At 44.1% G+C, this 12,419-nt stretch overlaps 1 protein-coding gene across 4 annotated transcripts in view; it reads right to left on the reverse strand.

Moving 5' to 3' along the window:
* The window catches only part of CACNA2D2 (calcium voltage-gated channel auxiliary subunit alpha2delta 2), a 541,532-nt gene that overhangs the window by 74,465 nt on the left and 454,648 nt on the right, over positions 1–12,419 (reverse strand). For all 4 annotated transcript variants that reach the window (XM_081850471.1, XM_081850470.1, XM_081850469.1 and 1 more), the window contains one exon: positions 7,737–7,815. In XM_081850471.1, the coding sequence (XP_081706597.1) occupies positions 7,737–7,815 (79 nt within the window). The remainder of the gene's footprint in view (positions 1–7,736; positions 7,816–12,419) is intronic.

The following is a 12,419-nucleotide window of genomic DNA, read 5'->3' on the forward strand; positions in this document are numbered from 1 at the left end:
TGTGCCATATGAAAAATGATAGTTAGCAGTGTTATTTTTCTAGAAAAAGAGGTGCTGGAACTCACCATTGTTCTCTTATAATGGCAATGGCACCCACCTTAGAGGTGCCGGGAAAGACAAATGCCACAGTTGGGAGTTATGTGTGAGAGCTAGAAGTGAGAAGCGGCAGGTTGGGCATATGAGAGAGACAGAGCTATGCCGGATTCCTGTTTGATTCCCATAGCTGTGGCTATGTGAGAAGCAAGACCCTTCTGGGGTGTCAATGCTGTTTAAATAAAGCATATATTGTAGGGACACAACAGGCTCCACCATCCTTCATTCCAAGGAAACAAAACTCTGGGTAAAGGCATGGAACCTACAAGGGATCAACGGCAGGGAGGGGGCAAGCCAGTGAGCAACAGTGTCAGTGGGATGGTGTGGGGTGCCCCAAAGGTTTCTCCCTAAATTTTTTTTGGGGTATGCTAATCTACCATGCCCAGTGTGTATAAATGTAAATTAAACGATATTGCAAAACTTCCCAAAGTCTCAATATTTACTGCTCACATAGAAAGCTGCTCCTGGAACTTACTCCTGTTCGGTAATGTAACTGAAGCATTACATAATATGAACTAGGCCATAGTTGTAAAGGTTGAAAAAGTTACTACTAGGGGCAATCAAGAAGGCCAGATTCATATTATGGTGCTTTAACAAACAGCAAACATTTCCCCTCAATACAAATTTTCCTCCTAGACCTAGAGCTTCTTCTTGCGTCCTATTCAATTGCTGGAATACAATGAGAGTGGACTCCCTTGTCCTCATATTCTTAAATTATATGCCCCTTTTATTCTTGTTGGTAAATAAACTTAAAGTGGTAGCCAGTAACAAACAGTTGGAGATCCCTCTTGCTTTATCTGCCTAAACTCATTTCTTTCTGGTTCAGGAGCGCCTGCTGTTTTCAGTGGAGCTCCTTCCTGCATGTGATGTCACTATTGCTCTCAAAATGCCTTTGATGTCAGAACCAGAGGCCTGGGGGCACTAGCAGCAGGAGATGACAAAGCTCTCAAGAAGCAAAGGCTCAGCTCCTCCTCCTCATGCCACTCAGAACAAAGGGCACAGGGAGAGAGAAGGGGAGAACAGAGCCTTCATCCATAAGGGAGGGCACTAAATAGGTTTCCAAAAGGTCACCGAGAAAATACAGGGAGGCAAGTGAAAGCCACAGTTGGGATAGTCATATAGTTGTCAGGGAGGAAAATAACGAAAGGAAACCAAAGCCAACAATAGGAGCTTGACAACATAAATGGCTGCCCAAATCTATTCCTTTGCTGTGGTCTAAACCACTGAGCCTAGGGCTTGCCGATTGGAAGGTTGGCGGTTGGAATCCCCACAACGGGGTGAGCTCCCATTGCTCAGTCCCAGCTCCTGCCAACCTAGCAGTTCGAAAGCATGTCAAAGTGCAAGTAGATAAATAGGTACCACTCTGGCGGGAAGGTAAACTTTTTTCTGTGCGCTGCTCTGGTTTCACCAGAAGCGGCTTAGTCATGCTGGCCACATGACCCGGAAAAACTGCCTGTGGACAAATGTCGGCTCCCTCGGCCAGTAAAGCGAGATGAGTGCCGCAGAGTCATTTGTGACTGGACTTAACTGTCGGGGGTCCTTTACCTTTACCATTGGTAAAGTAGATGCTACATGCAATTAAATGCAATGAATAATTTGTGGCTGTAAAAAATGGAAATCAGCCTTGGAAGACCAAAATCTTGAGAAGACAAGTAGCATTTCCAAGGAAATGTGGGGTGGAATGTGGCTGAGGAGCAATTTGGAGCAGAAATGTGGCTGGCAGAGTTAAGTGTTAAGCAGCTCCTGCCCCAACTCCTTCAATCCAAATAGATGCCTGGGGCTGCTTTTTGTTTTAAAAAATCCACACAAAACCCACTGGTGTTTTATGATATGCGTATGTGACGTCTAGTTCAGAGGTCATCAACCCAGCACCCAAAGGCATCTTGGTGCCCACAAAGGCTTTCACTGGCGCCTCTGGGCAGGTGCCCCCAACTATATTTTCCTGGTACTGAGGAATGCTCCCTGTTGTTATTAGATATCAACAACATAACTGGGTTTGAATGTGGCCAATACTGTGTGATTGCCACAGTCAGGGCCAGCAGAACATAGCTGACTTCATACTGTAAGTATAAGGTTGCTTGAGGGGGTTGTTACTTTACTTTTTTATTTTGCCATGCCTGCATGGCAGGCCTTTTGTAACTGGTGCCTACAGCACTCTCTAAAAATTCAATATGTGGCCACTGGTCCAAAAAGGTTGATGACCTCTGGGCTCCTTTAACCCTGACAGGGTTAACCACAGAGCTTGGTTTCTAAGATGAAGGTGTTGGCAATGGTGTCTTCTAGGAAATCACTCTGATTATTATTTGCTAGATTTCTTGCTGGCCTTCACCATGATGCCCCAGTGTGGCTTACATCATTAGGCAATATTAAAAACAATTAAAACAGATTACAAGGGCCTCCCGATTAACGCTAGTTGGGTGCAGAAGTGTTTGTTTACTCGGTGATAAGGCAGCCCTCACAAGCACAAGGGAGATAAATTCTGTGCTGCTGTGTGACAAAGTCCTGTAGCACCTTAAAGACTAAGAAATCTATTTTGGCACAAGCATTCATCATCAAAGGCCCCTTATTCTTTATTATTTCTTCAAATGCCCTGGAGTTGAGCCATGACACTGACAACAGTTTCTGGGGCTAAACCCTAGCAAGCTCTGTCTTAGTACAAATTAATTAATCAAGTTAAGCAGTTGAGGCAGGAAACAGTTGTGCCTCTGGTGAAGAGCTCCTCAAGCCTGATCAACGAAATGCTGAAAACAGATTATGACAATTGCTGCTGACATTATTTCACTTGATGTGATGATGTGGGAGTGGGGGAAATGTGCAAGGAAGTGGTCAGAAAATAGCAACAGCCACATGTCTGCCTGATATGAGTGCATGCATCAAAGCTCTGGGATGCCTCTCTTGGCAAGCTCCTGTGCTGGGATGCAGAGGAAACCAAAGCACTTCCATGCATACAAAGACGTGCAATAAAGGCTGCTAAGTAAGATGCCCTGATACATACACACAAAGGCATCCTGAAAAAGCATTGTAATAAATCTGGGATATAGTATATGATGAACTTAAAAAAAATGTTTAAATATAACTTTGTGAAAAATACAGAAGCTTTCCTATTAGGAATAACAGACACAGGTATAGCAAAAGAGGATTGGAAAATATTTCTGTATGCCACAGTCTCGGCGAGGACCTTAATTGCCAGAAATTGGAAGAAAGAATTTGTGCCAACAAAAAAGGAATGGCAGGATAAATTAATAGATTATACTGAACTGGCCAGATTAACAGAGACAATTAGGGGACAACCTAGCCAGGAATTCCAAAAAGAATGGGGAAAATGCAGAGAATACTTTACCAAACAGTGCCCCAAAATATACACCTGGACTTGTTTTTCTATAGGAGACTTTGCGGTTTTTAAAGTCATAATTAGGAAAAATTGTAATAATCACATATAAAAGAAACAGTATACAAGAAGTAAATAAGGAGGCCATTTACAGGATAAAGGAAGTCTTTTATTTTTATTTTTATTTTTTTGTGTAAGGGGATAGGAGATTAATTTTGATAATTAAATTGTCAATGGTGGTGGGTTTGTTTGTAAGTATGAGTTGTTGTGGACTGTGCTGTAAATAAAATAAATAAATAAATAAATAAATAAATAAATAATTCGAACCCCAATGAGAATTAGCTACTACATGTACAGCTGATAGAAAGTCACCACAACCCAGGTGAGGCTGAAAAGGCCAGGAACCGAAGGAGAGAAGAAGAGAAATAGGAATTTGAGCATGAATGACCAAAGGTATTCTCATGGGACAGGACAATGGGAAGATGGATTACTGCAAGCCCAAAGGTTCACAGGCCTCCACCATCTGCTGACAGATACAGGAGGTGTGAAAGGAAAGCCAGAGCTGCTGAACAAAAGGGCAGATGAGGCAATCTTGGATAAATGAGAGGCAGAGACAGGAGGCTTCAGATACAGAGGAAGGTGAAGGAGATTAAAGGGGACTGAATGTGATGAACAAAGGGAACTTCAGACGGCAGGGAATGGGAGGGGTGGACAGCAGGGAACAAGAGGGAGGCCTTTGTAAAGCATAGGCAGATGCTGCCATACTGGTCTTGCAGAATAAGAGACAAAATATGGAAAGTGATATCCTAATCTGTTAGCATAACAACATGCAAACTTTTAAGTTACACAGAACCTTTCATCTGTGTAACATACGACCTTGCATACTTTTAAAGAAGCAGAAAGAGATCCAGTATAATAAATTACTACTGATCCAAATGGCCTTTAACTGGCGTGGTCTTATTTTATTCAATATGCTGCTGATCTTTTGATTTACTGTTGCTTCATTGGGGTTTTGATCATTTGTTTTTGCTGGCTGTTTTATATTTTAAGATGTTGCTTATCTCTGAATTTTGTAATTTTAAAAAGTTTAAACAACACTATATCTTTTCAGTTTTGTGCTTTATAATTGTGGCCTGATGCAGACTGCATGGCTCCAACCTCAAACCCTGCACACTTTTTTGCTCCTCTCCTCCCTCCATTGCTTTGTTCACCATCTAGCTTGACGAAGAGTTCTGCAGAACTCAAAAAGCTTGCATGCTACTTTGTGACATTTTGGTTTGCCTAATAAAGGCGTTGCCCTACTGTGGATTTTTGAATTTGTTTAGAAAGGTAGCCAAAAAATGTTTTGGACGCACACTGCTTTATCCCATTTTTCTCCCTGAGGGAAAAGTATAAATGGCAAATGATTGTCCTGTACAAATTTAAATGCAAGAGGTAAACTGCAGAACACTAGATGCTTCATGCATGATGATGAACCAGCCTCTAGCCCATGGGACTTGTGCCATTTCCCCTCCAACCCAGATCCGCATCTTGCTATTCCCCCTTCCTTTTCAGGCATGAGAGCTGTGAGGAAATGGAGCTATGGAGTGGTGGCACCTACACAATGGAACGCTTGGTCGTTATTTGACCCTTACCCTGTTTACATTTCATTGACAAGGGAAAACTTGGTGTGTTCCCCATAGGATTACCTGGATGTTTTTAACAGCTGCTGTCCCCCCCCCCCCCGATTATGAATTACCGTATTTTTCGCTCTATAAGTTGCACCAGCCCACAAGACGCACCTAGTTTTTGGAGGAGGAAAACAAGAAAAAAAATATTCTGAATCCCAGAAGCCAGAACAGCAAGAGGGATTGCTGCGCAGTGAAAGCAGCGATCCCTCTTGCTGTTCTGGCTTCTGGGATAGCTGTGCAGCCTGCATTCGCTCCATAAGACGCACACACATGTCCCCTTACTTTTTAGGAGGGAAAAAGTGAATCTTATAGAGCAAAAAATATGGTATTTTATAAAGCGATGCTCCCTGATTCTTATTGCGTGTCTGGTTTCTTGATGATGACGATGAATGATTTCAAGGGGAGGAATCCTTTGTAGCCTGAGGGAGGCATTCCCTTGTAGCTACCCTTCTAGAGGCCACATCCCAGTCTTAAAAGGTAAAGGTAAAGGGACCCCTGACCATTAGGTCCAGTCGTGGCCGACTCTGGGGTAGCGGCGCTCATCTCACTTTACTGGCCAAGGGAGCCAGCGTACAGCTTCCGGGTCATGTGGCCAGCATAACTAAGCCGCTTCTGGCGAACCAGAGCAGCACACAGAAACGCCGTTTACCTTCCCGCCGGAGCAGTACCTATTTATCTCCTTGCACTTTGACGTGCTTTCGAACTGCTAGGTGGGCAGCAGCAGGGACCGAGCAACGGGCGCTCACCCTGTCGCGGGGATTCGAACCACCGACCTTCTGATCGGCAAGTCCTAGGCTCTGTGGTTTAACCCACAGCGCCACCCGTGTAGCTACCCTTCTAGAGGCCACATCCCAGTCTTAGGTAGGGCTAATGCAAACAAGTGCATGAGGCAACGAGGGGACGCAGGGAGTTGGATGGGGAAGTCCCCATAAGACTACCTCCAGCCCATGGGCCAGAGGTTCCCCCACCTCTCTTTCATACACTGTTTTGGGTGCCACCTCTCAGTAGAAATATGGCCTGTAAATGCTAAAATATATAAACAAACAAAAATATTATATTTATCTGCAGCTATAATTAGTGGCAGCGTGCTGGGAAGGCTCTTGTTTTCTCTGTGCTGCAGCTGTGCAGAATATTCAGCCAAGCAGTACATACTGTGACAGAATGCTTGCTGTTACGGAAACGTCCTCCCTGTTTCTAGTAGGCTTCCTTTCTTTGCCAAAGAGCAAAGTGCTTTGCCCAAACTGTTTATATACTTTGCTGCTGAGATATTGGCCTCAAGGTTTCCTTAGGTGAGCAGACAGACAGCAGCTGGTTGTCTTGGCTGAGCTCTTGGTAGCCATGGAAGGAGTTAGCCCAGTGGAGAGAAGCTCTCCGTAGGCGTATCTGGATGGCGATTGAAGACAAGAGCATCTATGATCTATTTTCACAAACTAATGTTAGAGTGGATTGGGGGTGGGGGTGGGGACTCCATCAAAATAGTACTTAGACAACGAAGTGATTCTTTTGAACTAGAAAACACAAGATGATTGTGCACATAAGTACATTTTCACCAAAAATATACCCCAGAGTTTCATTATAATGTTCCCCTAAAATTCAGCTTTATCAGGAAAAAACCCTGTTATCAGGAAAAAACCCTGTTAAGTGTTCTGGAAGGAGAGAAAAGGGAGAACAGACAGTGAGGATGGAAGTCTCATTAATGCATGGAAGTTGTCCTGAATGATGGGACAGGGCAGGTTATAGATCTAAGAAGGTATGAATGAAAGTGAGTTAATTCACAACCCTTGCTACCTATGTTGGGAAGATGTGTTCTCAGGCACTGGGTGCCTGAATAGTTTTTGTACAATTAGGAGAGGTGACTGAAACAAGGTCTGATGTAATAGCTGAAGACTATTCAGTAGATTAATCTGATGGCTTAGAGACCAGGAGATCCAGCTGAAGTAAGTATAAAGTTAATCAAATAGGGGCTATAAAAATGGTTGTCTGAATCTGGACAAGGTGATGCTCCCTTGGAGAGAGATGTTGGCCTCACTTTAGGATCAGGAATGGTGGACGGAGATGTTGTCTATCAACACTGCATTATTTCACCTGGATGTGAATCTGAACGTGGATTTCCATCCACTTTCTGAAGCAAATGGCTATGCATAACTACAGGTGACTGCAGGTGAAGTGGAACAAGTAAGTTCAGACAAGGGCCTTGGAATGTGGAGCTATTAGGCTCAATTTATACAAGATACAGGGTATGGAAACATCAGTTATCAGTACCATGTTCCACATGAAACATTCCTTTAAAAACTATACTTAGAACATGTGCCAGTCCGTTTCTTGATTCTGGATGCCGGGTGGGCTGACTCAAGATTGTTCACATCAGAGATTTCTTGAATAAGAAATGTTGCTTGGCCTTCGCTGTCTTCATGCACATATCACACTAATCATGCTGATTATGTAAAACTAAACCAATTAAACTATGAATAATAGCTGAGCATCACTGGCTCAGTGGAGTGAGTTGCTTACACTGGTCTACTCTGGAAAACAGAAAGCTAACTTTCCCCTCCACTCTTCTGACAGCAGAGGATAGTTTCTCCCCTCTCACATTCTGCTTGACAGGCTAACAAGAGGTAATTCTGTACTTAAGCCACTCTCCCTACCTTTGTTAGCACACGCCATCCACTGCAGAGGAGTGACGTCATAGTTATGCTGTCCAACAGAAAAGGTGAACACTCGCACCTGTGAAAAGGGAAAAAAGAGTGATTTCTTTTTAATAAAGAAAATAAAATTAGTAGCATCCTTCAATAACCGTGGAGGGTTTGCCAACACCCCAGCCCATAAATGCACACATTTTGCATCTGAAATGCAAGTACCTGTAAAGGAAAATGGCAGATAGAGATTCTACAGGTAAGTACTTACTAGGGACTTATCTGTATGACCACTGGCTGCATAGTAACTGCATGGCACCTCCCTCCCTCTGGCCATGCATCTCCTGCAGCAAATATACTTTTTAAAAAAATACATTTTCTAAGGTGTGGCAAAAAGTTTGATCTTGCACATGGTGGCAGCTGGCTGCACCCAACTAGCTGAGGAAGCAAACACAAAAAAGGAATGTTCAAGCAGCTACCATGCCTTCCAGTTTCCCTGTGCTAAGATAAATGCTTGAACGGTGCAGTACCTGCTCTGCAGCTGGGTGGCTTCATGTACTCTGTAATTTATAGCCTGCTGCTTGGAAGCACAGTTCTTGATCATTGCTCCTATTGTAGTGATAACTAGAAAACCAGCAAAACAGCAAAAGCTTAAAGATAAAGGTAAAGGGACCCCTGACCATTAGGTCCAGTCGTGGCCGACTCTGGGATTGAGGCGCTCATCTCGCTTTATTGGCCGAGGGAGCTGGCATACAGCCTCCAGGTCATGTGGCCAGCATGACTACGCCACTTCTAGTGAACCAGAGCAGCGCACGGCAACGCTGTTTACCTTCCCGCCAGAGCGGTACCTATTTATCTACTTGCACTTTGATGTGCTTTCGAACTGCTAAGTGGGCAGGAGCAGGGACTGAGCAACGAGAGCTCACCGACCTTCCGATCGGCAAGCCCTAGGCTCTGTGGTTTAACCCACCCACGTCCCGCTTACACTGTGTTAAATAGTAAAATGGAAATTATTTATTTATAAATACAAATTCTCCAGAAGGACCAAGGTGGCTCACAACACTATAAAACCCATCAACAATGTTAAGCCCTTGATGTACTTAACTAGGGGGTCTGTTCCTACAACCACTGGATGGGTGGCAGTTGTGGAAAAAATGCTAACACATGCTGGCTCACATCAGCTGTGTGTACCTGATACTGTGATGTGCCCACCCTTTGGCACAAGCAAGCAGGTGCCACTCTAAACCCTTTCTTGCAGTGGTATGGCAGAAGCAGAACCCTGTGTGTCATGGCAACTGCCCATGGATTTTCAAGCAGCTGCCACCAACCCAGTGGCCACCTGGGTTGGCCTCCCTCGGATCAAGTACCTGGTGCAAGGGAATATGGCTGTTCATCACTTACCAGTTCAGGTTTATCACTTAACAATTTGCATCACTAGCATAAAGTGCTTAAATTATGCTGGACATCATTGTGCTGCTATTCAGCAACACCTCTGCACAGATGCATGTCACAGAAAGAACTATTCTGTCTAGTTGTCAAAGCCAGGAGCTACTCGTTTCCCAATGGCACAATGAAGAAACCTCAGTTTTCAAGCAAAATGAAGTAAGCAGATTGAAAAGCAACAAGTTGACAAAACCACATTCCTGAACGAAATGTGTTTGGGATCTAGGTCCAACTGTTAGGTTTTAAATACATATGGTTGTATCCAGTCTTAAGTCTTATGCAGAGTTTGGGTCAGCAGAGGTTTCTGAGTCCAAGCCAAGCACACATTTATAATTGTGAGATGAGTTGCAAGCTAAATGGACTGCCATTCCTGAACCCGTTATGTGGGTGGAGAGACCTCTATCCCCTAAATCAACAGGCCCACAGGAAAACTTGTGTATATTATTTACAGATTATCTGGGAAGGGTCTTATCACACAAGTGCTAGAGGACCGGACTCTCCATCAAATGGGGTCAAGAGGGAATAAATTTGACTCCCACACTACTATTGGTAAGAGTGGCTACTGTTGTAAGCAGTACCCACTCCCTCAATTTCTTTCCTTTGTTGCCTGCATGCAGGTACAATGAATTTGGAAATAGAATAAAAATATGGAAAAGGTGATTTTCTGTGTGCAACCCATGAATCAGAAGGTGTAGATGCTTTGAGGGAACTGTGCAGCGGCTGAAAAGCATCAGGATTGCTATGAAATACTAGTGAAAGTAGGGAAGACGTTCATGAGACAGAAACTGGATTTTGCTTTGGTGTAGCATTTCACTGATCTTTACTGTGAACGAGGAAGATGATGTTTCAGTACAGTATCCCATTTCTCACTATTGAGATCTCTCATCTGGTTTAAAAACAGCAGGTGTTAGAGATCATACCCATTTCCTTTCCCTCCTGTATATAGGGAGGGAGGGAGAAAATAAGTCCAAGCCATTTGAGTACTTCCACCCAGCAGGCTTGTGTGCGTGTGTGTGTATGTGTGTGTACACACACACACACCCATGTGATGGAATATCTCCCAAACTCAGGAGTGTTGACAAAGATGCACCTTTTCCTGTAGCAGCAGCCTGTGCAAAGTTTCAAAGGAAGTTCTGTCCACCTTTTTTGGCATTTCAAGGTCGGTGCAGGTAATAAAAACAGTGCCAGCGTGTTAGACGCCCCATTAAAGGGGCAGTGGCTCAGTGCGGGAGCAGACAGGCAGGAAGATCAACTGTCTAAATAGCTCACATCAAATGAGGCGGAATCCTGCAATAAAGCATGAGTTAGCCACTTCCCCTTGTTCCCGTGACTGAGCTGATCCAGGTCACACAGCTGGTTCCTCAGCGATTTGGTGCTGTGTCTTGACTCATTTATAAGGTTCCATATGCAAAGTTCTGGGCGGGGTGGTGCTGTCTTCCACCCCTCATTGGCTCATGCACAGATTCTATCTGGAAAAGCTAATAACAGTTTGAGCAGGTGAAGAAGAGGCACAGTATGACTCCACCTGCCCCCTTCCCTGGCATAGTTCAAGCCTCCATATGGTACATTCGTGCCAAATGAAGAAGCACAGAATAAGGGAGGCACAGTGCACACTATTGTACTGTCTGGTATATGTTTTGGCTGCAATACAGCCATTTTGGGTAACAAAGGTCTGTCAGAGGCAAAGCTTAAACTTTCAGAGAAAGACCAATTCACCTAACGAACCCTGACAGCAGAAGCCTGACACAAGGGCTTCCACTTGTACAATGGGGCTTTCCTTCTGCACCCCCCCCAAAATAGGCTTGGGGGGACTCCCAGAACATTGCACAGGTTGTTCCATATGGCAAGCTGCTATACTTGTGCAGATGGAGTGTCTGTAATAGCACACCATTAAATCCCCCACAAAGACTTCTATAGAATATGTATGGGAAGCTACTCACAAGTAGCTCTGTCCTAACAGACAGCAGAAAAATCTCTTTCCCTTTCCTGCTCCCAGGTAGAAATCAAACTTACAATGCTTTTGAATTGGCAACACAACAACAACGACCCCTTCTATACCTGAAACTTGAAATCGGGAATTTCTTTCCCATAAAGGCGAGTGGATCCCACTCCACCCCCACCCCCCGTCCCTTGTAGGCAGCAACATGAGTGAGACCATTCGGGAATCTAGCTTGCCAGATGCTGTGAGTGAGTGGCTTGTTTTGCTCTCTGACTGATTGAGAGCCAGCAACACTTATCTACAATGGCATGGTAATTTACTTCATAACTAACAAGTTACCTTAATCGGAATCAACAGCGTTTTCCATCTCTAGCTAAGAGCTGCTTCACACATTATGACATTACATGCTGGAAAACTGTAATGCATTTAACAGCCCTGTCAGAATTTTAGCTAAGACAGAGTGCTATTTTTGCATTCATTTTCTTATGCAGTACTTTATATTCTGGTTTTACCTATATGAACCTGCTTGCTTAAACTTGTGTCCTGTGATATTCAAAAACACAAACATTTAGATTAAGGCCTGTGCATATTGTGTGTGAGGGGAGAATTTGGAAATCAGGGGTTCCAGTGGGGAAGGGTCTCATTGCTCTGCAGACAGGTTCAACACTGTGATGGAAGACTTAGAAGACTTAACTGTTTCCCTTAGTTGTCTCCCTTCAACAAGAAGAGAACAGACACAGAAACAGAAAATTCCTGACTCCATCCAGATACAATAAAGCCTAGTGTTGTCTAGTGACAAAACAAAATAATGGCATGTGATCTCCCTCCAAGCTTTGCTGCAGATCAGGGATAGCTAATAACGGCCTATGGGCATTATGGGTCTACATCTGCCATTGGCCCCAGCCTTCATGACCAAGCAACAGGGATGATGGGAGCTGTAGTCCAACTATTATCTGGAAGGCACATTGTTGACTACTGCTACCACTACTGTAGATACATAGAGAATGAGGTCTCTCTGTGCACAACAGTTAAGTGGGTCAAAACTCAGGTCTGCAGCCTATAGCTCAGAAAAACACGCTTGGGACCAGAGAGAAGCCTGAAAATTAGCTCTTGCCTGATAACTGAAGATAATAATGGGATATATTTATAGTATATTGCTAGGCGTGGGGGTGGGGGTGGGGGTAGAACAACAAATGCAAGCAAACTCTGAAATGAACAGCATCCTTGGCCTTGCCAAGCTACTTGCCCCTGTAATGAGCAACTCCTGACAGAGAAGCTGGAACTGAGGCAACCGGGAGTAGCCAGAAGAAATG

This window comes from Podarcis erhardii (assembly GCF_964252035.2).
Source record: "Podarcis erhardii genome assembly, chromosome: 2".
Lineage (NCBI taxonomy): Eukaryota > Metazoa > Chordata > Lepidosauria > Squamata > Lacertidae > Podarcis > Podarcis erhardii.